The sequence below is a fragment of the Sebastes fasciatus genome, chromosome 12 (genome assembly GCF_043250625.1).
Source record: "Sebastes fasciatus isolate fSebFas1 chromosome 12, fSebFas1.pri, whole genome shotgun sequence".
Classification (NCBI taxonomy): Eukaryota; Metazoa; Chordata; class Actinopteri; order Perciformes; family Sebastidae; genus Sebastes; species Sebastes fasciatus.
Window position 1 is genome coordinate 31,233,831 of NC_133806.1, and position 26,685 is coordinate 31,260,515.

Sequence of the window (26,685 nt, forward strand, 5' to 3'; positions counted from 1 at the left end):
CCCAGAGCGAAGTGGATGAGAGGCAGAGAGCTAAAAAAAAAAAAAAAAGGACAGCGAAATTCATTTATACTTCCTTTAGACGCACACATTCCACCAAAATCTCCACAGCACTGCGTAACTCCAGAGATCCAAGACATATGTTGAGATATAAGATAACATGGAGCGAAAGAAATGCCGAGATAAGATAAATAATATCAGATGATTGAATTAATAACATGATGGGAGAACACAGGAAATTACCAAAGAGATCAGCGATTTATGGTCAGCGTATCTACGTTTTTTTTAATGTAGAATGTGGAGTACAGCTTCATTGCAGAGTGGGTTTATATATCTCCAGCCATATCTGATTGGTATGTGTGTGTTTGTGCATATGTGTGTGTGTGTCCACGGTTTGTTTAGACTGGTCGGGAAAGCGTGAGACCAGAGTGAGTGGGCAGAGGCCATACTTTAGGGTTCAAAGTGAAGCGGGGAGGGACCCCCTCGTTTTGGAGGAATGTCGAGGAGGAGGCCTGATGGTTAGCTGGAGATGGTGTAATTAAGGGGTGTGATTGTGAGAACCTTCCCTTCCCCGGGCCCTGCAAGGGTCACAGATAAAAGAGCCTCCGTCGCTCTCACATGTGGAAGATCACAGTTAACGCAGGTTTTGCGTGCCGAGAAATCCGCTAATGCGTGGTTGCTTGCCCCGTGCGAGACACGATCGGAGGAGCAGATGATACCTGGGAAGCCCCTTCCCCTGTGGGTGACGGCGGCTGCAGGTCATAGATTGTGGTTCCCCCCGACATTGGAAGCCCATTGGGCAACATAGAGCCTCTGAGGAACGTCATAAATTAGCCAGCTCTGGGAGGCTCCTTCTAATCATGTGGGCCCGTGCGTCGCCCTGTTGGTGTGGTTGTAGTAATTTGGCCCTGCCTGACATGCTATTTGCAGAGCGAGAGCTTGATGACACATTGCCGTGCCTTTCTTTGCGAGCGCAGGCGCTGCGTGTCATGCGCAGCAGCAGGGTGTGGCGTGGGAGGATAAGTGTGCTGCTGTGTTGTGTTTGCTGACTAAATGCATCAGCATTTGTTTGGCGAGGCGGCGTGAAATGTTGTTGTCCCCCCCATGCATTCCCCCTTCCTAACCCACCTTCCCCCTTTCATTGCCAGAACTTAAAGGAGCCACGCAGATGGGCCGGCATTGTGATCACGAGCCATCATTCCCCCTTTAATGAAAACCTGACTTCCCAATAATCCTCAGTCATGGACACAGATTGGAGCAGTGTGGGGTGATAGGGTAGCATATTAAGGACACCATTCAGAGCCCTAATGGGATGTATTCTTCCTGTTGCAGCAACACCGTTAGTTGAAAACATATGAGCGGGTGTGTGTTTGTATCCAGACTGTTGGATGTTGGTGCAATTTGTTGAAAGAGGTCAGCGTGACATGATTCCTCACCGGCTCCACTGTTGCGTTTTCACGCTCACTCTGAACACGAACAGGAAGATGAAAAATGAAATATCTGTCAGGCGAAACAGGTTTTGTGAAATACACATTGAGCCCTGGAGAGAAATGATTCACAGGGCATCGACGGCTTTTTTTTTTTTTTTTGCGGGAGGGACAGCATAATCCTTTCAAGAACCCCCTTCCCCAAACCCCTTAGCTTTCGATCAACTCCAGATGAGAGGGTTGCTCAGGCCCTGATGACTCTCCTCTTTTCTCTCCTCCTTCCTCCAGGGTGCAGGATAGAGAACTGCGAGTCCTGCTTCAGCAAAGACTTCTGCACCAAGTGCAAGTCGGGCTTTTACCTACACAAAGGGCGCTGCTTTGAGAAGTGCCCCGAGGGCTTTGCCCCGCTGGAGGAAACCATGGAGTGTGGAGGTACGTGAAACAACACAATAATGTACAAACAATTTAAAAACTGTCAAGAGAGTAAACTACTCTGTCTTTTACACCTTTCCTTACCTGTAGCACCTGGTTCAACTGTTATCAGTCCATTAAATAGGCGTTATCAGTCGCTATAAGCACCATAGATGTGGGTCAGTAAGGCCTGCTACGCCTACTACATTGTAAAAGTGAAAGCGAAACTTAAAACAACTGTTCTAAGACATTGTAAAACTGAATGAAATTTTTGGACACAAACAAAAAGGCTTGTTTCAGTTTAGGCAACAAAACTACAACTTCTTGAGGTCAAGGAAACAAAAACAGTGAAGTTTAGGGGAAACTGTTTTGGCTTAAAATAACTACATTTCAGAAGTGAAAGTGAAACTTTGCGCTTGTGAACACAAAGACAACTACATGTTGTTGGTTACACACAGGATGCAAACTCCGGTCTCCTGGGTGAAAATCATGTGGACTCATCCATCAGCACTCGACCTCCACCCCTTATGGAGTTGCACGCTGTCTATACTACAGCGCCTCACTTCCACTTCTGCTCCTATCATAATTACTACGCTCGCCAGAGGTTGCTGTCGTTTTCTTTTATTCCTTCTTTCGGTGATCTACCATGTGAATAGATGATAAAACCTACTAGTGGGTGTAGCAGGCCCCTATTGAGCCATATCTATGGTGTTTATAGCGACTGATAACGCCTATTCAATAACCTGACGCTGCCTGTACACAGTATTCTGTAACTTCTCAGTTGGCCTGCTTATTTTGGACCGAAAAACAAGCAGTTGAACTGGGACCACACACAAAGAGGTTACAGCATCCCAGTAAAGCTCCTTCGCCCTGTATTAAAGCTTGACCTGAGGTCTCCGAGTTGCCTCTGCTGCCGTTTCACTGCACATCATCATTTCTGTGTGTCTCTTGCAGAGGGCTGCGAGGTGGGCCAGTGGAGCGAATGGGGAGCCTGCACCAGGAGAAACAAAACCTGTGGCTATAAGTGGGGTCTGGAGACCCGGACGCGGCACATTGTAAAGAAACCACCCAAGGACACAATACCCTGTCCCACCATCGCCGAGTCCAGGATGTGCAAAATGGCCATGAGGCACTGCAGGAGAGGTAAGGATGTTATACAGCCACATGTTGATGTATGTGTGAGAGATATTCTGTCAGTCGGCCCCAACTCCATCCATGTTCATTTTAAAGTTTACACTACTCCGGTGAATATTAAAGAAAAACAGCCCACGTATCCCACAGGAGAGTTCCACCTGTTTCATGTAACCCTTGTACCGTCCACTCAGCCTTGTTTTTTCACCGTCTGTGTTTTTGAGGTGCACAGTGGCGTTTCCGTGCATGAAATGAAATCAGTATTTTTCCATGGCGGCCTTGTTCGAGCCAGCTCCTTTTTTCTGAGGTATATTTTTCCCCCCTCTCTCTCTCTCTCTCTCTCTCTCTCTCTCTCTCTCTCTCTCTCTCTCTCTCTCTCTCCCATCTCCCTTCCCCTCCTCAGTGGAATTCTTCAAAGTACGAACTGCAGGTTTCCTCAATGGCCGTCTCTGTTTCCTCCCGTCAGCTCGAGAGATATTTGCGGTGCACACAGCATGTATGTCAGGCCATTAAATGAGAAGTCAATTCTGGAATTTCTCTCTCTGTGAGAATTCGGCTAAGGGAAATATTTTTTTTCAAAAAGTAAACCATTTCTCTCAGACAGTCCAAACACACCATTTCGGGATGATGGCCTCAGTTAGCAGTGCTTTTAAAATAAATGTCTTTCCCCTTAATGCACTTTAACGTCTCTCATAAACTTTGGATTAGGATAGGCCAAGTGTAAATATTTAATTCACCAAATAAGGAAGCAATTACAGTGGCAGATATCATTCAGGCTGTCAAAACAAGAAAAACATTGTTTAACAGAAAGAGGAAAACATCATAACCTCTAGGATTTTTCTCCATTTTTGGCCCGGAGTGTTGGATGGTAGGATCATTTAGTGAAGTGGTGAAAGTGTAAATAAACCCTGATAGTTTCTCATATTTCAGCACTAGCAAGGCAGTCGCTGCTCTCTGGGTTGGAAACTGTGATTCCATGGCACATTTAGTTCCTAAAGCCCCGTCCTGTTTGTTGGGGAAATTCTCCCCAACCCCCGCGCACCTCTTCATGACTTTGCCGCGCCTGCTTGACCTTTTCCGAAGAAACTTTATGACCTCCTTTAATTAAAATTTGGCATTGTTGCGCATGGTTACTGCCATCAATTATCCCAAGCATGAAGTCACTGATGGGAAGTTGTTGTGAAATCTAAATTGAGTGCATAGCACAGCCATTCTTCTTCGGCCCTTTATAAACTGACAGCAGGCTCCCTGTGTCCATTTTACTTAAAGCTACTGTTCATTACAAACCACTCAGTACAGTTCCTTATTATCCAACGACTGAGTTACTTCTCTGTGGAAGATCAGTGGCCTCGGCCGTGTGGTTAAAAGCTCTGCGTAAACGTGTCACTGTGTGTGCATCTTAGGACTCTCCGGGCTCGTGAAGTGCTGCGGTGGCCCGTTTAATAAAGGTAAATTTCAGACTTGGGCATGTGTTGTTAATTCCCCCACCGCTCCACCGCTAGTGAAAAATCCCCACTTGGCAAAAGGCAGTGAAACGCAACACTCTTCGGTTCAAATAAATACAAATGTAAAAATGTAAGCCGCCAAATTTGAACGGGAGGAGATCCAGTGGCGTCGCATGGGAGCTGGACCGACTGACATTGTAAAATAATCACTTCCCGTGAGTGATAATAAAGCGTAGCCCGATGGGAGGAGAGGCTGCCCTCTGAAACGCAGGTGATCAGGAAGTGGAGGTTCAAGAAGGGGCTGAGGTCATCCTGAAATACCTCGCTATGTGACCTTTTAAATTAATACAAATTTCAAGGTCTTTGTAAGCAATAGGTCCCTAGTACTACTTAAACTAACAGGATTTGCAGTGCAGTATGGAGTCTTTAAATATAATTTATAAAACCTCAATGTATGGATTTTATATTCAGAAGGAAATATAAATATAAGAAGTGTGTTTCATGATCACTTGGAACTTAAGACAGTCTAAAAATGAAATTTTTTTTTATCAGCTCTTCTCAGCGGACACCAGACACCAGTGTTTAGAATAAGCACAGGATTATATAACTGCAGACCGTAAAGACGCTGTGGATTAAATGGAAGCAGGAAATAAGAGGACGCAGCATGTAGGTAGACACTATTTATGGCAATGCTTTATCTGATCACCCTGGCTCGCATTTCTACATATCTACGTATTTAAATTACACTGGACGTCATTGACAGATCCCTGTCTCCCGGCTTAGCTGAGAGACGCACGAGAAAAAAAAAAGAAAAAAACGCGAATGATCTTCTTCTTTTCCCCTCTTTGTCGGCAAAGATCTAATCCCTCTGTAAAACACTCACAAGGAAGAGAAAGTAAAGCCCAGATAATGTCAAGAGGCGAGGCATTCACAGCGAACATGACGAGCTGTGTAAACCGTGTCTGATGCGTTCCGTACAAGTTGCCGATCAGTGTAAACACGGTATATCATTCCTACTGCTGGGATTCATTTGCTGTTGGTCGTTCGGCAGAGCAGCGTTGTCCTGATAACGCACTCTGTCCGCAAAAGGGCGGGGTCGGGGGGAAAAGATTGCGTGGAGCGCACGGACAGACAAAATATGCGGTGGTACACTGTCAGAAGCGCCATTTCCATCCAACTGTCAAGCTAATTTCAAGCTTTAAATCTTTAACTGTTGAAGTTTGGCAAGAATACAAATGGGAATTTGGTACGTTTCCACCAGCTGCCTCACACGGATCTGCATCTAAAGCCACATTTAATAGTTTGACCTGTTGTTTTTGGCACTGAGATTAAACAACTGCAGCATTATTTATTTTGAAAAAAGTGTTCCCGTTGCCATTAATCACAGTACTTCTGAAAACATCAAGTGATTAGAAAACTGTCCGTGCAATGCTGATGAAAATCTTTGTCAAATTCACCCAGCTGTTTAAATTTGGTTTTCATATATAATGGAAAATGTGAGAGATAATCTCTCGAGGAATAAGGAAGTCTCGTCTCGTGGCTGCTTGGCTGGCGCGTGTGCCAGCCGTTTTGCATTGTACCCTTGAGACGGTAAAACGCTCGTCTATCCTCAGGCTCCCTGGAGCGGTGCTCTGAACAGCCTATAAACAATAAAGAGACTTTATTAATAGCTGCTCCGGCACTATCACCATTGACAGACTGGGTTCCCCCCCCCCCCCTCTCTGTGTTGTGAGCTGATGGGAGGTGAGGAGAGCGATAACGCTGCAGCGCCCGGCTGCTCCACATTGATGCCATTAAGAAATTCCCTGCAGAGATTTCCCAGCAACCCCTGTCACCAGATTCACTGGTTTACAAACAGACGCGTGCGACACGTTTGATTGCTCTTTCTATGCTTCTTTTTTTTCTGCTCACTCATCAATCCATCTGGGTATTTTCCTTTCTCTCTCTCTCTTGCCCACCCACTCTACTATAATCTTTGAACAACAGCTGCGTCTGCCATGTCGGTGACATTAGATCTTGTGTAAACAACTTAAAATGTGAAAGCTCTCCAAACTCCCACTCTTAATGTAATCCCTGATTTGGGATTTAAGAAGGACTAAAGTCCAACACAAATGCACCATTGCAACTCTAAGGCTAATTTCAGTTTTACAAATCGGCTTTCAGATTCTCAGACGGCACAAAAGTCTTAATAGCAGCAGGCAGGAGTGACATTTGTGCAACTCTGCTTGCTTGATTCGTAGGTAAAAGTCGATTCATTTGAGGGGCGTTTGTAGTGCAGGAGGCGGCCGAGCAAAAAGTTTAACCCGAACAGAAACAGAAGTTTTACTATTTGAAGTTATGGAACAGTAAACATTTATAGCTTAGCACATTTTGGAACTGATAACAGATTTAAGACCTGTTTTTTCCAGAACAATGCAGTTCAATTTACACTCTAAATGCTTCAGCTTCACCCTGCTGATCTCATGGAAAGAAAGAGGAAAGGAAAGCAGGAAGAGGAAGAATAAGAAAGAGGGAGTATATAATGATTATATTATGTACCTGTACTTGGAGAGCTACGGGCCTCTGTGGGAGTATTGATCTCCCGCGTGTGTAACCAGAGAAACCATTGCTGCTGTAGGGCTCAATCGAGGCCAAGCCCTCCATCCCATCAGTCATCAGAGTGCTCGGATCCAGCCACCACTAATACTGTCTGTCATAACTTGTGTGTGCAGTTTGTGTTTATACTGTAACTGTTATAACTAGCTCTTGTAGCCATGATGCCCAGTCCTTTCCCTCTGCCGTTAATTTGAAACCCTGGATAAACAATTTTTGTTACACGTTCAGTGGACGACTCAGTTTACCACCTCATCACTCCTCCGGTGTGGGACATCTGCGAGGTCTTTGTCTGTATTTAAGGCCAATGGACATGACAGAGAGGCGGGCAGTTGTTTAGTTTACCCCACAAGCACCTACAGTCTGGTGCAGCTAGGGGACCAAAGTGAAGCCAGATCCGCCCCGGATCGACCAGATCCCATGAGGATCTGGTTGACTGGTGGGATTTACGCCAGGTTCTTGTCTGAAGCCAGTGTGGTTCTGCGGTGAATCCACAGTGCTGTGGACCTCCTGGTCCTCACCGTCTGCGAACCATCTGCTCCAAAGACTCTGCTCCTGTAAAACGATGCACAGAGCAACGGTGATTGGCTCGAATCCGCATGCGGAGGAAGCTCAACCGCCCTGTCTGTAAGCGCCCGCCGCCCGAGACACCAAACAATTCCGGTTTCTGGCAGTCTTTGCGTACGAGCGAGCAGTTAATGCGCGTGCATGCGCGTGAGCGTGTCACACACAATTTTGGTGTTTATACTCGCTGAGCCAAAGGGTTTAAGCTCTGGCGAAAGATGCCATTCACTTCTGAGCATTCTAGTTACGCAGCCGGTATGATCACATCGGAGTCTGGCCTGTGTTTGGCTTGGAAGCCCGACATCCAAACACATTTCTGGATGTGTTTTCGTCAGACGTAGCCTTCTCCCACCAGGCCAGCTTTTTTCTGAAACAGATGCACACTTCCAACTTGAGGCTAATTGATGGAGCGTGTTCTTCTCGTCTCAGCAGAAGAGCTCATGGTGCAGTTTGTCCAAGCCAAACAGCGATCGAGCCACCACTCTGAAGTCTACCCAAAGCACTCGAGAACAGAGTTTTGCACTTCTGTTCCTTCATGTACTTATCTCATTATTCCAATTAATGTTTCCCGGGTGTGCTCTATGGGAAGTCGGGACTGTTGGAAGGGAGAGCTGGTGCACAGATGACAAGTCCGGCTCTCATTTATGCCACGGTGGAATGACGGGAGGTGATTAACGGCGATCTCTGGCCCGGGTAATATCACGGACAATCCGGATCAGTTCTTCCCGCCAGCGGGAGCGGAGTGAGGAGCGTTTTCCCAGGACAGAAGGAGAGCACTAATTGGCAGCCGACCTGTCATAGTGATTATGTGTGCCCCACACCGCAGCCTGTTGTGACTGGGGGAGCCACAGCTTAATCTTCATTTAATAAGGCCGCTCCATAGGGGCTGACACAGTAGCTGGTGAGAAGGCCTCAGAAGTACCCTGCCTCCTCTGGACAGCAGGGATGGCTCCGGACACAGGGCCTGGGCTGGCGTCTGACTGGGACAACCCCCCCACCAACACCGCCCACCGCCCACCACACAACATGCATCGTTCATTTATTTAATTAAATGATGCAGAAATCTGGTAGCGAAGATGAAAAAACTCAGATACAGACACATAATGATGATTTCCTCATGCTGAACACACTGGGAAACCGTAAAGCCGAGATGACAGAGAGCATCTTGGAAGCTTTGCACTGTGCTGTAGTGAACGGGTGAAGAGGAAAGACACATCAACCTGTCATTGACTTGGCCAGGTCTCCAGCATCCCGATGCCAGCGGCAGTTATGGTCACCGCCGCGGTCACACTCACAAATTAACACAAGTTCTGTTTCAGCTATAACATATTCGCAAATCTCTGCCATAGATTATTCTTTTTTTCCTTCCCCATCTCTGCGCTTATGTTTCATATCTCCTCCTAACCAGATAAAAAATTATTATCTCGACTGATGTCTGGACAGGCAATCAACACTTGCTTTACGCTGATGTCCTCAAACCAAACTTTATTTTTCTGCCTGTCGTGCAGTTTAGCAGCGTTAAATCTTCTTTCGGAGGAGAAAGTCATTACCAGTAGTCTCTGAGACTTCTCTTCTGCTCGGGGTACATTCCTTGTTAGGGGATGGGGGCGGGGGGGAGAAGAAGGAGGAGGTGGGGTTCTCTGATTAACTTCCCACTAAGTGCCCCTGCTCTCTGACCAAAATAAATATGGCTGCTGTCATTTTGTCAGCAACTGTCTTCAGAGAGCAATATTTGAAACACCCCATGATCCCGCTGGCTTTTATATGGAGAATCCATCGTCATACCACAGGCATGAGCCATAAACATGTGGAGGCCTTTCAAAGTGGAGGGATGGAAGGAGGGAGGTGGAAGAGGAGGGGTCAGCGGCGCTCGCTGGGGCTCCATACTCCACATTATTGTCATCTGGTCTTTTCCAAGCAGGAAGAAAGAGGAGGGGTGTGAGTAAAGGGGTTTTCTTTCACACTCTTTGGCCCAGTTGAGTTGTGGTTTTGCTGAACTGCCTTTTGTAGACTCGTGTACACACATTAGATACAGCAGTCCTCTTATTTGTTTCACTCGCTTTATTGTGAAGTGTGCATCGGTGGTAATGCCATTCCAATAAATCCAAGCTAGCGGATGTGGATTCCACTTTGATGTCGAGTAGATGTCCATTTGACGGCCTAAAAACATTTACAGAAGTCGATGTTTATACTCAGCCATGACAACAAGCTGCATAGTTTTATGAAATCATGACCTTAAAGGATCGTTTGTAATGCTTGCATATCTTTTTCAGCGTGACTTTGTCAGAGAGGAGGAACGCTGCGTTGGTTTGCGAGGCTTCCGTTGCTGTCGTTCTGGCAGAGGAAATGAGGCATATGGGCCGACATCAACAGCCCCATCAAAAACAGACGTACACAAACAAACAAAGTGGCAGCAAACTGGAGAGGGGGAGAAGAAAGAGGAGGAGGAGGAGGAGGCGGAGGAGGAGGAGGGGGAAATACTGTACAGAAGTGGAATGTTTTCATGTTCTCATGCCCCACAAACGGGAGCTATTTCCCCCCGCTGAGCAGTATATGGGCCGATATTACCCGTGACACGGTCGGGGCCGTAAAGCGCGTCCTCAGTGAACGTTCCCTTGATAGGCAGTTTGTGCTGTTACACCGTGTGATTTTCTTCTTTTTTTTTTTACGGCAGACAAGACACGGTCTGTTTCTTTACAGGGATGGATGGCAACAGCTTGTGATGAGATCTTTGAAGGGTTGGACTCGTATATGGACCGTGTTTTGGTCTTTTTTTAATAAAATATCTGATGTCTACCAGACAGAGACGTCCACTTGTGATATGACGGAGGTTCTCCCCGGACCACGTGATTATTTCCTCATTTTATATCAGGAGGCTGACCAAACAAAACAGTGAGAATTTTACAGAGCAGCTTCAAGAAGTGTCCATCTGTAAAACCTGCAATGAAACCTGCTTTCACATGAGTATCGCGATATTATGTGTTGTGATATTGATTCTCCAAAACACTGTATTGATTTTTAATTAACCTCTTAAAAATCCGACGCTATTTGATCTTTTTTGAGGTTGTAGTGGGCTCAGTTTTAAAGCTAGAGGGAAGGTCTGAATTTTGGCGAGGAAAAACTGTGCCATTTTCAAAGGGGTCCCTTGACCTCTGACCTCAAGATATTTAAATGAAAATGGGTTTTATGGGCACCCACGAGTCTCCCCTTTACAGACATGCCCACTTTATGATAATCTCATGCAATTTGGGACCAAAACAATGCCGTTTTTATGTGTTGTTTTTGCAAAAAATTGCAATATTTCGCCTTGCTTACATTAACGCAATATATCTCAATATATTGAATCGTTACCCCCTGTATCATGAGCCCTATTTAAAGGAAATCATTAGTTTGGGTTTGGAGTGTGATATGATGGTTGAAATGTAGAGGCTCTTCCACTCTGACAGGCATACAATTCTGGGAAAATATTGAATTTTGTGCTTTATTGGGAATGGTGAAATTTAACAATATCAAATAGACAAAATATCATCTGTTTTCTGCTTCAGTCCAGTCAAAAACTATCAAGTGCCTGTATCGGTCTGGCCCTTTGTTGGAATAGGCCCCAGTGTCGAGGTTTCTCACCTCATATTTAGATAACACGAGCCGGTCAGAGTGGGATCTGTCTGATGGAGCTGCATCCCTGTCTGCCAGACCTCCAGTCCGACACCGCTGCCAGCTCTCCTGTGGGCCGCAAACACTTTCATCTCCACATCTACACCACACCAGGCAGATGAGGATGCACACACACACACACACACACACACACACACACACACACACACACACACACACACACACACACACACACACACACACACACACACACACGTCCACACAGCCAGAGTGCGAGACACACGTAATAGACACCGCCAAACAATAAAACAGACCTCACAGGCAGAACAAGTCACCACATTATCTACTCCTTTCCTCGTCCCTGTTTCCATTCTCTTTTCCTGTCTCGCACCCCAATGACACTCTCTCGCTCATGTATCACATATCATACCAGCGCGGGGCCGTCTGAGGAACATCGTGCACATGCCACAGAGGAGAGGATGTGTTCGCGTGGCGCACAATGTTCGGGACAGCGCTTCGTGCGCTGGAGTCGTCCCTCTCCAGTGGTCTGGCTGGAGGAGAGAAGAAGGAAGGTGAGGAGCCGATCGGGGGAGAAAACATCTGGAGCACAGTTGCACTGGCTCAGCCACCAGAAGCCCCTCTCCTCTCCTCTCCTCTCCTCTCCTCTCCTCTCCTCTCCTCTCCTCTCCTCTCCTCTCCTCTCCTCTCCTCTCCTCTCCTCTCCTCACCCTCTTTCCCTCTCGTTCTCCATCTCTGGCGGGCGTCTTTCTAGAGACATCCCAGTTGTTAATTACAGCTTGTGATCCAGAGAGAAGCTGTGGCTTCTGACCCACTCATGTCCACGAGCGTGGACCCAGTGCAGACATGCAGACACAACAAAGCAGCAAGTATAGACCTGTGCCGGCCTTCGGCTGTGTGTGTACGTCTGTGAATTAACAGTGACAAATACAGGGGGGGATGCAGACTAATCGCAGAGCCATTATAGTGGTAAGTAGAGGCCAGGGCCAACTTACTGAGGCTGGAGAGCACTACACTCCCATCAACACAAAACACTAAGGTGATGTCACACGTTAGCAATTTCAGCTTAGCGGAGAAATACTAGAAGTTAGGGATCTTAACGTGTTTTCTCCAGCTAAGACACAAGCCCGTCTACTCTTATAAACTGCTTATCTGTGAGTTGAAAGGAAAGTCACTGATCTGGAGCATAGACTGTATGTAAGTGGACGTAGTCACCGCAACATCACCCATTGGTTTGTGGACCGCCGCCACGCTGTATAAGGCATTTTTAGACAACCACAACGTTACATAGTTATGCACTATAAAATACCTACTATGCGTCTGAATCTTAAGATTTTCTAGGGTAGGTGACCCCTTCCTAATTTGGTAAGCTCATATTTGGTGGGTACTTTCCCCATGTCTGTATTTTGAGTGATTTGTTACACGAGAAGTACCCGTGATATTGCCTTTTCAGTGAATGTAACACGACGGCTCTCCGAGGAAAACCTCAGGACATGATTGAGTGGTCGGTGTCATGAAACTCAACCCACTCCCAGGTACCATATCAAATCCCTTTCAAACATAAATGCTCCTTCCCGCTGGGTGGCAAGGTTCAGGACCGTGATCCCGAAAGGCCTTGAGACATTTCTTTCGGATTAGCGGGAGCTTAAGCATCCCTTTGATTTGATTCCTTTCTCCGTCCCCCTGCTGCATCTCCGACAGATGCCGCTGCCTTCTGGAGTACACAAACCTCTCCTCGGCGAGGTGAGACCCTGAAATGACCGTTGAAATTGCACTGTAATCATACACAGCTAAAAACAACAGGAAAATGTCTGCCATATGCCTCAAAGCCCTCTGTTTGTGTTCTAGCGAGTCGAAGGGGGATTATTGACAGGAGTGGAAGAGCGGTGCCTGGGTAGAGGAGCTGAGTGGCGGTGACTCTTATTGCCCGTGTCTGTGATCAGATCTGTCAGAGCCACTCAGCTGTCTGTCTGCCTGGTGTTTGACAAGTGTTTGATGCAGCACAGGCCTTAGAGAGGATCAAGCCCTTCCTGAGTTGGCTTTACCTCTCTCTCCCCGTGCAACAGGAGCTCTGCGAACACATCAAACACACCCTCCCCCCCCCTTTCTTCCGCTGTGAACTAATGAACTATTTTTACCAAAAAATATGTGCAGTCTGTTGGATCATCAGAGGAGACGGAACAAACGCGCCTTTCGAGAGTTAGTCAAACAATCAAAGAAAACAAAAAGCGCCGGCCAGCCTTGATTCCCTCATCACTGGCCATTGCACGGGGATTGCGACATGATCCTGACGGCCCCCGTCTCTGTTTTGGTGTCTAAGCCCATCTGACTTAGCTTGGCTCCCCGCTTGTTAGGGTCTGGTTCTGGTTTTGGGACAGTTGTGCTCGATGTCCAAACGTGAGGGATTTCCTCCTGGGGTTTCCCAGTAGAGAGAGAAGGGCGGATAAAAGGACTTGTGTAGAAATGAGATATAAAGAGGGAATCATGCTGGACAATTTCCTCCTATATCCTCCCCCGTTCCCTCACAGACCCACAGAGACCAGGAGGATGCAGACCAGGTGGAATTAGAGAATGAGGAGTGTGTGCACGCACGTGCACACACATACTAATAAAAAACACTCATGCACGATCACACATTGTTATACGCGTGCGCGGTGTAGATGTGTGGATCACACATGGTCACCTTGTTCTGTCTCAATAGAGCCATAAGCTCAAGCTTTCTGCTCTCCCAGGGCAATTTATCATTGAAATTCTTTTTAGGTTTTAACTAACTAATGGTGTTAATGTTAGAAGTAGGACTGTAAATCGATTAAAATATTTAATCATAATTAATCGCAAATTTATCATACATTTTTTTATCTGCTCAAAATGTACCTTAAAGGGAGATTTGTCAAGTATTTAATACTCTTATCAACATGGGAGTGGGCAAATATGCTGCTTTAAGCAAATCTATTTATTATTGTAAATCAATTAACAACACAAAACAATGACAGATATTGTCCAGAAACCCTCACAGGTACTGCATTTAGCATAAAACAATATGCTCAAATCATAACATGGCAAACTGCAGCCCAACAGGCAACAAGAGCTGTCAGTGTGTCAGTGTGCTGACTTGGCTATGACTTGCCCCAAACTGCATGTGATTATCATAAAGTGGGCATGTCTGTAAAGGGGAGACTCGTGGGTACCCAGAGAACCTTTTTTCATTCACGTATCTTGAGCTCAGAGGTCAACGGACCCCCTTGAAAATGGCCATGCCAGTTTTTCCATGCCAAAATTTAGTGTAAATTTAGAGCGATATTTAGCCTCCTTTGTGACAAACTAGCTAACTTTGACAGCTCTAGTTAGAGCCTCACCAGTTCATGATCCATGTTAGAAGACATGGAAGTAAAGAAACATCATTGTTAATATACTGCCGTGTAGAGGTAGTCCTAGTATTGTAAGGATGATAAGGAAAAATGTAAGATCAGACCTTTATTGCATTCTAACATACCCATTTGGCAGTTTGGCTTATATACTTCATATTTCATGTTTTCAAACAGCACATTTTCATTTTTACATTACCACAGAAAAAGGCTTTTAGGATCAGGACTGTCTGTGTTTGGCTAATGCAACGCTGTCTCAGGTAATGAGTTTGGCTGGGGTTGCTCAGAGCTACCAACATTACCCTAAACACTAACAGCATCCGTGACCAAGCTTCCACGCAGTCGAGGAACACTACACAGTGGATGTGCTGGTCGCGATCCCACAAACTAATGTAGTTGGGTAGTGATATGCTAGGCGGCTGTGGCTCAGAGGTAGAGCATGTCGTCCACCAATCGGATGGTTGGCGGTTCAATCTGTCCACACATCCAGTCCACATGTGGAAGTGTCCTTGGGCGAGATACTTAACCCCAAATTTCTCCTGAAGGTAGGGAAATTTGGAGTGGTTGGAAAACTAGAAAGGCGCTATATAACTGCAAGTCTATTCACCATTCTTGGCCTTGGAAGTAATGCTCGGTTACTAGGTAAGAAGCTGGTTAGCTGGTCATGCTGTTGGTTGCAGCTTATATTAGAGCAGACAAACTCACAGCTTAATTCTTTAAATTTTTTTGTGGATGTGTTCCTGGTTTTGGAAAAGGCTAAAAAAAGAAGACACCACTCTCCAAACTCTTTAAACGCTCTTTAAACGCTCTCTTGCACAAACAGAGAAGAGGTTGATAGGCTTGCCGTGCCTTGTTCGAATTCCTAAGCTACGATCGGACCACCGCTGTTTGGAGGGAGCAAACTGTGCGTGTGCAATCGCATACCAAAGCACGCCCTACTGTGGACTGTAAGCATGTACTACCTGCCAGTAGTTTGAAGTCTTTACAAATTGTTTGTTGAAACCCTCATCCATCGTTCCCTCCTCCACCTTATACAGCAGTAGCCCCATAGGGGTGCAGAAAGCCCCTAGTTCTTGCGTGCCCCCTCATGGCTGTGTTAATCATTTTTATTCCTCTCCATAAAGTGGGGTGGGGTATTGTAATGCAGAGGGATTGTTTTGTGAAGACCTAGAGGCTCATGGGAGAGGGCTGAGCCAGGTAAACCCTTTACCCGAGGCCCAGACTTATACTCAACAGATCCTGGAAATGCAGATTCATCTCCTCAGATAAATAATAAATGTTCCAAATATTTGTTTAATAGCGGTGCGGAGAGGTCACCTCCGTTGCAGGATGTGCTTTTCCTGGCCTGATCCATTGTCAGTATGAGGGTGCTTTTAAAAGTGCACAGTTAATCCTGGTTTACACAGAGAGAAGAAGATTGGTGAGGTCCTCTGGAGCGAGTGTGTTTCATTCTATTAGTCAAAGGATGCCAAGCCTGATTTGCTGTCAAAAGGGAAAAGGTAGAGTGTGTAAAAGTACACTAAACTGATCTGCCAAGTCCGGCTTTTTATTAGCTTTTACTTCTTAATGGCGCTGCAAAGATAATGAACTACATTAAGCTGCAGCAGCGAGTGATGGTGCGTCAGTGTAAAGACATGGAAATGTAGATGACAGTTATATCGGAGGAGCTTGAGAGCAGCTTGTTATCAAAGATTGAATAGAGCAAATAAATCCATGCGGGATCTTGTGTCTGTTGAAAATGATTCATTTCATCAGCTCAATGCAATACACTTATCGGAAACTAAGATGAATGACTGTCATAACTCCGAGAGACGCTTCCTGCTTTATATCAAAGCATGTGGGATTTATCAAAGCCTTTATTGAGGCCTCATCTTGATATAGAAGACATGGAAATCAAAGTGGAGTGCTCTGGCCCTTTTCTAGCTTTGAGTAAAGACAAACAGTCCACATCTGTAATAACTTCCCTGCTCGAATGATGAATTTGCTACTGTGTATCCCAGCAGGTTTCCTGATCTTTGGATCAGCGGCCACATTTTCAAACCGCTCCCTCGTATGCTGCAGCTATCTTCAGCTCAGCCCGCCTCGCCCCCGCGCACACAACAAATACAAAAACAAACAGACCCACACCAGCGGCGAGCCTTGGGGAACGTCGGCGCGGGGCCTCCCTTTGATAAGTGCTGAGCTTTATATTTTTCTCATCAGAAATGAAACACAACATTAAGCCATTCATTAAAGTCAACTAAAGCTAATTATCCCTCATCTACCCGAGTGCCCGTGGGGCAGGAGAGCCCCATATACTTAGGCCCAGATGTGTCGATGAGTCAGTCGGGGGAGATAGCAGACCGCAGAGGGGGCTGCTCACTTCTCCCCGAGTCCTGCGGTTTTCAAGGCGCATCAGACTCAGCGGGCCGGTCGTGATGCCTGTTCGCTGCCTGGCTGCTGCTGACGTTACCCTCATGACACCATCGGCTGTGTAAAGCCACTGCAGTACAGCGAGGTTCAATTTAGTGGGAAAAAAAAGTCGATAATGATCAGTTACACGCCTTAATTCAAAACTGAATAATGAGGAGAGAGTATCAAACCTCACTAGCTGGCACATTTTCTAAGTGTTGCAGTGGCTGAGTCACATAAACAGCAGGCTCCCATTCAAATGACCTCTCATTGCTGGAGGGGGCGACAGCGCGCGTACAGATTTCTGCTTTCAAGCTAAACTACAAGTCGTTACATTTTGGCAGCTTCGAGGCGGAAGTGGGGAAACCGTAACAGTTGGCAGGATGTCATAGCCCAGAAACCATATAACGTCATGTGATCTAACTCCTCAGACCTATTTTCTTCTTCTCTGTGTCTGGTGCCCCCTTAACCAGACGTTTAGACATAATGGCTGAACCGCTTTACCACTGGGATGAGGAAATCTAGCCCTCGAGTCCAGTTGTTACAGTTTAGGAGAGACACGTTTATATTTGATGGGAGGTTTATATGAAACACTTTCTGTGTGGCGTATATGAAGCAGTCACTAGAAATGAATTTGGGCAAAAAGGGTACAACTTTTCAATTTAGGCTGAAAAAAGCCAGGTGTATTTTTCCGATATAAATCTTGCCTATTAGTGCAGCGTTAAACTAATAAATGTTACATGGATTGGTAAGAAGCCATCTGGTCCAGTACAAGAATTGTCCAACAAAATTCAGTGCACTTTACAGCTTTTTTGAAGCGGTTATAAAAGTGAAATACTAGTGAAAAACTAAACATTGATCAAACTAGTTAAAACGGTCAACCATCCCTTTTATATGATTTAATGTAAGGGATTACAATTTTCCCAAACGAGGCACAAGAAATAAGAAATGCACCTCCTGCACAAGTTGTCTTGTTTTTATGTTTTTAACGGTAGACACCGGTAGCTTTTGCTGCGTTCGCGACATAGCGTTTAAATCGTAATTACGAGCAGCCAAGTGGGGAAAAAATGTTCACGTCAGCCTCCTTAATGTAATTCTGAGTCTGAGATATCTGGAATTTTTGACACGGACGATATGTCGAGAAACTGTCTGCAGGATGGCTGCAAATGCACCACCATTGACTGTTACATCAAAATAAAATACAATCAATACAGCTAATTTTATAGGAACTATACACTATTTGGTTTTACTTGGTAAAAGTAAAGAAGCTAATTTAGGCTATTTATCTGGTTTGACCTTGGAATAATGTGTGAACTGTTATTCTTGTTCTTCCCCTTCTGCTGAAATTGCGTGAAGGCACCACTTGCCCACATTCGGTTAGCCTCCATTCTTCACTGTGGGTTTTGTTTAGAGTTGCAGCTGTACTGTGTGGACAGGACCTCTGGAGCACTATGTGCAGTCCCAGGGGCTGAGCTACCTATTGATGGTCAATAAGTACCTGATAAGATGCGTTGCATGGTTCTGAAGGCTTTGGAGTTGTCTAAAGGCACTTTTAGTTCTGTTTAAAGACATTTCATGTATTCCTAGAGTGCAATGCTGCACATCATTGTGGGAGTATTTTAAGGATTACAGTGCCGTGTTGACATGCCAGCATCAAAGAGCGCCTCAGAAACCTGAGAAATCAATCCCCAAGTTTCCAACTTGGAAAACTGACCTAAAGGATTATGCTATTTAATTTTTCCTAGTACAGTAGGAAGAAGTAATTCCCAACTTTCCAACATTACTGAAACATAAGTGTTTAAGTGAAGGTGTAGTAGAGGAAATAGCCCTGGAAAGCCAGTTCTTACTTTTTTTTACTCCAACTTTTTGGAAGTTGGCCTAATTTAACATCTGTCATGGAAGCTTTCTACTCGATAACCTACCTTTTGAGCGCTGGAGCCAGAGGTGGTAACCCAAACAGCACAAGGGAACAGTTCCTGCATTGTGAAATGCAGCAGAGCATGACTTTGAACTCTGAGTAGACCGATGGAGAAGAACTTTAATGTGCGGGGTCATCATCTGTTCTGTAGCCTTCCTTGGCAGGTTGCGGCTGCTTCTTGCTGGTGTGATCGACCTTCTCCAGAGGGGAAAAAACACGCTGTCTGCACCGACCATCAGGCGTATTAATCACCGTGTCAGTCATGCATGTTTTGCCGGGACTTCTCCGCTTAGAGACGTTAATCTCCGAGTCGGGTTTTCGCTTTAACTTATTGTCAGTGAAACGAAGCATCAAAGAGCCGAGCGGTGAGCTAACCTGCTTTTTTAATCTCCGCGCAGATCCTCCGTCGGGTCACAGATGAGAAAATAATGACCGACCTAATCCCAACATTAGCTTTTTAAATCGGAATGCGTATGTTTTAAATCATTCTCGCCTCGCAGCACGGTGATAGTAAGCAGAGCACGGGGGACAGGGAACGAAAGAATGAAAGAGTGAATGAAAGAGTGTGATCCGGGGTAACCTTGTTAGGGCTAAGTGACGCTGTGCAGAGAGCCTCTTGTCAGTTGGTTGGCAAGATGAGCTTCTTGTAAATGATTGTCCTCTCTGTCAAAAGGCTGATTTCTTTTTTCCTACATCTGACGTCTGTGTCTCTGCCGCAAAGTAGTTTCCCTCCCAAATATAGCTTTTTCACTTTGTCTGTATTTGTTACACATTTCCTCCTTTTTACACATTTTCATCTGTATCGTGTCCTCTGTTTCAAACGTCAAATCACCCTTCTACAGCACCCTTTCTCTGCAGGCAGCAGCACAAAGCTCCATTAAAAGTTTTGGTCTACGCCTTAATGAACTATTGGTCACTTGAGGTCACACCGCTGCGTCCCACCTATAAATCAAGTGAGTTCAGCAGCAGCACAGGGCAGTGTCAGCGGTCGTAACCTTTCCCCAGACGGAGGAGTTGTCGGCGTGTGTGTGAGTAAAGAGAGCACTGGCTGGCTACAGATCCTTTCCCCTTCACAGCATTATAAATGTATGTGTGAGGAGGCCCTTAATGGCTGCTAATCCAATTTCTGCCACTGAAATCAAATCTCACTGGCGCCAGCAGTTCTCTCCTTCCCTCACAAATAATGGCCTCAGCTTTGGCCTGTTTATGAAAAAAGACGAGCCGCCAAAAAACTCCGGCTTTACCTTCCTTAAATCCGCCCGAATCTTCTTCAAAATTGTTTTGATTTTTTTTTTTTTGTCTCCCCCTCTCCCCCCTCTCCATGTCCTACAAAAGTTATTAATTGACCGTCTGCGTCGAGTGGAGGGATGGGGTAACAGGAGAGCCGGGGAGAGTTTTCAGCAGTATAGGATCCCATTTACCGTATGTCTTAATGCCTCCTCGAGGTCAGCCATCGATTTTTCTCAAACCGCAAGCAATGGAGATAAGATTAGGCCTTCGATTCCTGCGCTGCCGCCGGAGCCGTTAGTGGATGAAATCACTCGGCCTGTGCCGACAGTCGGTGCATTGCTCTTTTTTAGCAGGTCATGGCCTCTGTGATTATAGGGTAACTTACAGATATACCCCCGCAGTAGCCTCAGGGCCAGCAAATAAAAAAAACTCTTTTCTTAAGCGCAGTGATAAAAAGGTAGATAAAAGGCTTATTTCAGAGAACACCACACTGTTGCATTATGCAGACTTCCTCTCCTGTAAACCGGTCCCCTTTTCCAAAACAAAGATATTAGCTTTGACACAAATGACGGGAGCTTTGGCTTTGGCCTCCTTCCTCCTGGATATGGATTTGACTGATTATCTTTCAGAGCATCAGTTGGACAAGCAGTCGTATTGCCGTTCCGCAAAGGAGATATTATTCTGGAGCGCGAGCCTAATAATATGATACGTCTAATAGCGCTTAACTCTTAGTTGGTCCTTCACCACGCAGTCGTCTCGATTATTGCTGAGAGCCTCAAATAGCAATCTCAGGGACACGGAGAGGGGGGAAAGGGGAGAAGGAGAGTGATGGGGAAGGAGAAGAAAAAGAAAAAGCGGTGATCCCGGCTGGTTTTGAGAGGTTATTGAGGAACGTCCACCACAGTGCGTGCAGAGTTCTTCGCTCAATGGTTTGGCAGCTGAAAAGATTGGAATTGACACTAAGTATTTCTCAAGCTCACATAGGTGATATAGAAGCTCACAATCACTGACGCACAGGCATAAAGGGCATGTATATCATTCACAACAGCGCGCTGATACATAAAAGAATTCCGCAAAGGTCATTTTTGACAGCGGTAAACAACCGTTCCTACCACAGGCTCTGCTTCTGATTCACAAATACAAAACATTTTGATTTTGCTCTTCAGATTTCTGTTTGTTTGTTTGATTTAATTGTCATTTCAAACTCAAACACAAATGTCAAGCTGGCAGAGGAAGATTGTATCTATGAAGGAAAACTAAACATTGGTGAAATTATGGTTTGCTGTAGTGATAGTAAATGCAGCCAGAACGGAAAGAAAAGGATTATAATTTCCTGATAAAAGCCATACTCTTTTGATTTGATCCTCGCCGTGCCAGTTACGACGCAACACAAAGACAGTAAATGATTTGAAACCTACTGTGCCTTCCAAGACAAAATTATCTCTACATGCTCTAAGATTTATGAATTTGTTCTTGGTTTTGAAAGCAATTGAGATGACTTAATCATTTCTTTCCAGGCAAATTAAACTGTTTCCTCTGTGAACCCTGGTAATCAGCTTAAGTGATTACATCGGTCGTAAATATGAGATGATGAAAGCTCAGTGTTCAGAGTGCGTAGTGCCCGGAGGAAAGGCTAAATGGGAGTTCTTGGGTAGATATGATAGACCATCTCTCCAGTATCAGATGCTGGGGGAAGGGGCTTATGTGGGGATTGGTTGCCCTCTAGCTGTCAGCACTGAGATTGGGTTATAAAATATGGTCTGAGATTGTTGTGTGGGTGAGTTTATGAAGCGTCATCAGTTAGTTTGAGCTGAAACACATTCTGGTATTGAGTCTGGCTGGAAATATTCAGTTTCTGGAGGAGAGCTGGTGGCTCATAAAAGTCACAACATGTCATTATCTTCTTAAACAAAATAATATGGAGTGGATCTTATCAGTACACTGGATTTAGTAAGAATAATGTATGTACAGTATCCTGACAACATCCAGAATTTGGTGATTTGTAAGGGAACAATTTAAAAGTGATGACTGGAAAGCATCAGACATCAGCTGAATGTATTTGGTTCCTGCTGTAAAGACTTCCATAACTTTTTATTTATTTTTTTTAGGAAGAATGTTCCCATGTGTTGCATGATAATTTCACTTGTACGTGGTGTTGACAGCTGTCATCTACTTGCTACAACCAAAGGCACAACACAGGAACAAGACAGAAAGCATTTGAAACAACTGCATAGAAAGACAGAGAGCAGCAACTGGATGGAAGATTTCAGGCTGTTTGGCAAACTGCTTTACAGATAAAAAAGTTGCAATGACTTAATTTTATGCCTTTTTAGGCTAATTATTTACCCCAAAAATCATTGCTATAGAATCAACATAAAACCCCTAAACATGCATATACTGCACTCTGCCTTTAACCTTTATGAAATATACAGTATCGACCAACAAAATGTGTTCTTTCTGCTTTCGTGTCCACTTTAACTTGTTTGATTATACAGTCCATAGATCATAAGGATTAAACGGAGCTCTGTTTGGCTACACGTCTGTCCATCTGTTCATGTTGAAATCAATATAATAGATTAATTTATAAGTTAATATGTTTGAATATGTGATTTGAAGGTAGCTTAACTACACCAAATCACATGAGTTCTTCTAAAGTCAAAAGCTGAGATGTCAGCTACGTTAAGCTAGTTACCTTTAGCAGGAGTTATCCAGGTTTTTGTTCTTTAATATGACCATATTTAGCTACTGCCTTATTTAGATATGTAGAAAAGCAAGGTATCGAATCATCAAAAATGGATATTCATCATTTGCAATAACAGCAAGGGGAAAATCAATAGTACATTTAGTTTTAGCTTTAGCTAAGGCTAGCTCTGGCTAGTTTTTTTGGCTCAGTTTTGCAATTACTGCAAAAAAAAGAATGGTAAAAGGAAGAAAGGAAGCGAGACGTGATAGGGCGTGAAGCGCTACAAATAAAGTTGAGCTGGTCTCAACTTTTTTCAGCGCTCCAATGAGGCGGTGAAGCGTCAACTAATCATACAGTACGTTTTTATTTCACTCTGTTCCGTTCCATCTAAAAAATTATATTTAACGATTATTTAACGACATAACTACGTCAACGGGCGCATGAGCAACATTTCAACAGCGACTCGGCGACAATGTAGCTGGCCACGCTGCCCAATTTCTTGCTTCTGTTGCACGTAGTGTGAACATAGCTTTTGTTTGCAATCTATCTACATTTTATACCTCTTAAACTCTGAATTTGTTTCTTTCCTGTAGTTTTGTGTGTACGTCTATATAAATGTGTGTGTTGTGAGCTCTGTTACAGAGAGCGTAAAACTCTTTGGATTACAGATCTCCTGCCCAGTCTTGAACTCGCCAGGAAAAGCCCTTTTTTAACTTAACACTCACATATGTATTTGTGTTTCAAGCAATTGCTGTAAATGCAGCCTTTTTCAGTTTAAATACAGCCCTGCGTCCAAGAAATGGCCCACGAAGGCTTTGCCTGTTACAGAGGGAGTTTAATGCAGCACCATGTACTTTATTGCCGTCAAATGTAATTCGTCTTGAGTTGATTGCACTGAAAGCCGTGTTTATCAGGCACCTAGCAACACTGTTTTGAATGAAAATTACCTCTTTAAAGAGCAATTAGGAAAACGAACCTATAGGCCAGATGCCTTTCAGCTCCAGATTTACTTTAGCAAACATTATCGTACCGTAAGTCATGCAAAAAATCTAAAGTGGCATCAGCTAAGCAAGTGTACAAAGTCCTCTGGTAATATTGCTCAATTGAAGGCCCTGAGATTTTGATGGGAGAGATGTGAAAGTTGTTTTCAAAGGGTGATTTTAACTAGGAGCTGTGTGCGAGAAACTTTATTGCCGTGGCTCAGATTGGCAATGTGACTCAAAATAACAAGATTAGATTAATTGCAGGAAATAGCTCTGAGATGGTTTGATGTTTGCATGCATCTGTATTATTCATTGGGAGACCCTATTAGCAGAGGAATATCTTGCCTTCTCATGCGTGTCGGCTTAAACGAGTGAATATTTTCAAATCGACCTCACAGTGCAGCCCTGAGAATGGGAAATAGGCCTTTTGTAGGGGTGCTTAAAAGGCCACCGCAATGCCAGCACATATGAGAAGGCAATTAGAGATAATGCCACGTTTTACACACCGTTACCTATTTTTTTCGTGAGAGAAAAAGCTTGATCAAGTGCAGTAATAAGACCCAGGATCAGGATCAGGCAACGAAACGACGAGACTTGTTTTTCTGCAGTGCTTTCCTGTGCTTCCCCCCTCAGCGAACCATAGCGTGGCTTATTTCTTTGTGTTCTAGATCAGGATCCAGATAGCGTCTCATCATCCAAGCCTTACTCCACTTTTCCCCCCATTAGATTTTCTTTTCCCTTAAATTCCCTCACACTCACTCCCCCCTCGCACACATACATCTCGCACACACACCTCGTTATCTTATTTGTGGCCTTGGCAGCCAGATTGTTGCCTTGCGGTTCGGTAGCCAGAGTTTTCTCTGTCACAGAGAGCCGTGGGTGCAGAACCTCCACCGCACAAGCTTCCATGAGAGCAGGAAGTCAGTTCCCAGCATGCCTCGCGCGTCACTGTGAAACCTGGGATGGATTAACCTTGGGCTGGGGGACCTTTCCAACTTGGAAAGAGAGTTATGCAACTTCCCATACTTATCTCCCCCTCTCTATTGCAGTGACAGTGAAAAGTGTTGGGCTGAAAACTGAGGTTCAGTCCTGAGGGTTGGAGCAAACCACGACCCGATATGTGATGATCCCTCATTTAAGGTTCACTTCTGTATAATTCAGCCTTTTTCATTGGCAAAAGCAGAACTTGTAAGACATTACTGTAAGGGCTTTATGAGCCATCAATACTCAAAGCACACTTTGATTCTTTTAAGCAACTTGTAATTTTAAATCAAAACTTTTCCAGGCGGTTATCTTCCTATTCCATCACCTTTTTCAAATTTCCCCAACTTCTTGGACAGTGTAATCAAATCCAAACCCCGAATCCTGAGTACTTCAGCCCAAAATAAGCAGGTTGAGTTCACATAATTCATTCCACAGCAGTCTGTTTCTTTTGCATACCGCCGTTTTACGGTAAAATCAATAGAAGTGGAGCTCACAGATCATTAATCTGTCGCTTGAAAAGCAATCCATCAATATGTTGCGTCATCCCATCAGTGGTTGTTTGGCAAGACATACTCTGACCAGATAATCAGGTACAAATTCAACACAACATTGAATAACATTGAAGTCTGACTGAGTCACTACTAGTAGTACTACTATACAGCCCTGCCCCTGGTGCACTCAAAGCAAATATGCTTAGTGCGGCACCACACAGTTGCCAACTCTCTTTATAGTGAGGCCGGGTCAATGAGGTTATGTGATGGAACTGTTTTTCTGTGTGGGACTGCATGGATCTTTTCACAAACAAAATACCTGATAAATGCTGACATTCTGGTTGGAGGCCTCAGAGCTTCTCGTCAGTCCCCCTATAAGGACTCAGCTAACAGTGGCACACGTTTCGTCAAAAAAAAAGCAGAGCATTTATTGGAATACGAGCTTGGCGGATTACACGCAGGGCCTCCCCACACTCATTTCCTCAAACCCATTTGTCCTAGAAACCAACCAATATTCCTAAACTGGACTGTGCCCAAGGTTCACTGCTGGTAGTTTGCAATAATTAGATTAAACACACATTTGTGTAATAAGATGTGCACACTGTAAGCCTAATATCAACTAAAATATTAAAGAGATGAATTTGAACATAGGGGCCCCTCTATAAGACAGTGCTGCTGGGTCGCCACAGGGCATTTACTGCTTCAGTTCTTATTGTGTTTCAAACTGATTTACAATTAATCAAGTTAGCACAAAGTAATTACCACACAGACAACCTTTGGCCTTCAGGGCCCCTGAGGGTCTGGAGTAATCCAGCCTTGGTAGTCGTGTAACATTTACTAAAGAAACAGATCACATTACATTGAGTAGAAAGACGTTAACATGAAGTTGTCTGAAACACACGATGGTTGGTACTTGGAGAATCTAACAAGTGTCGGTATTACTGATTACAGTTTTTCTCGATTGTTTACACACATTTTCTGAAAGCATGCCTCATACTCTCAGAACTCTACACACAAATCAAAAAACACACACACAATGGGCAAAATCCTTCAATTCTCCTGCAAAAAGAAACTTTACATTCAAAACAATGTTATTTCTTCTCAAAATGGTATTTTGTTTTCAAATGACACACACAAACCATCATATGAATAGACATTTATAAGAACTAGTTGAACACTGATGTGCTCAATGTAAAACACTATGATGAATGGAAAACACTTCTTCTCCATTCATCATAATGACTTAGGCCTTTTTTTTGTTCAGTGTTACACTTACTACAGACAGTACATACATAAGTGTGTTGTAAAATATTTTAGAATATTGTTTTTATACTCAGAACACACAAATACACGGTAACAAATATATTTTATTTTCCCCACAAAAACAATGTACACAGTGTACATCCCAACCAACACAAAGTTGCACATACAGTGGTCTACATA

At 44.5% G+C, this 26,685-nt stretch overlaps 1 protein-coding gene across 1 annotated transcript in view; it reads left to right on the forward strand.

Annotated features, from left to right (window-relative positions):
• rspo2 (R-spondin 2) overlaps window positions 1-26,685 on the forward strand; it is a 65,479-nt gene that overhangs the window by 36,733 nt on the left and 2,061 nt on the right. The window contains exons 4-5 of the mRNA XM_074654721.1: window positions 1,713-1,856; window positions 2,790-2,978. Of these exons, the coding sequence (XP_074510822.1) occupies window positions 1,713-1,856; window positions 2,790-2,978 (333 nt within the window). The remainder of the gene's footprint in view (window positions 1-1,712; window positions 1,857-2,789; window positions 2,979-26,685) is intronic.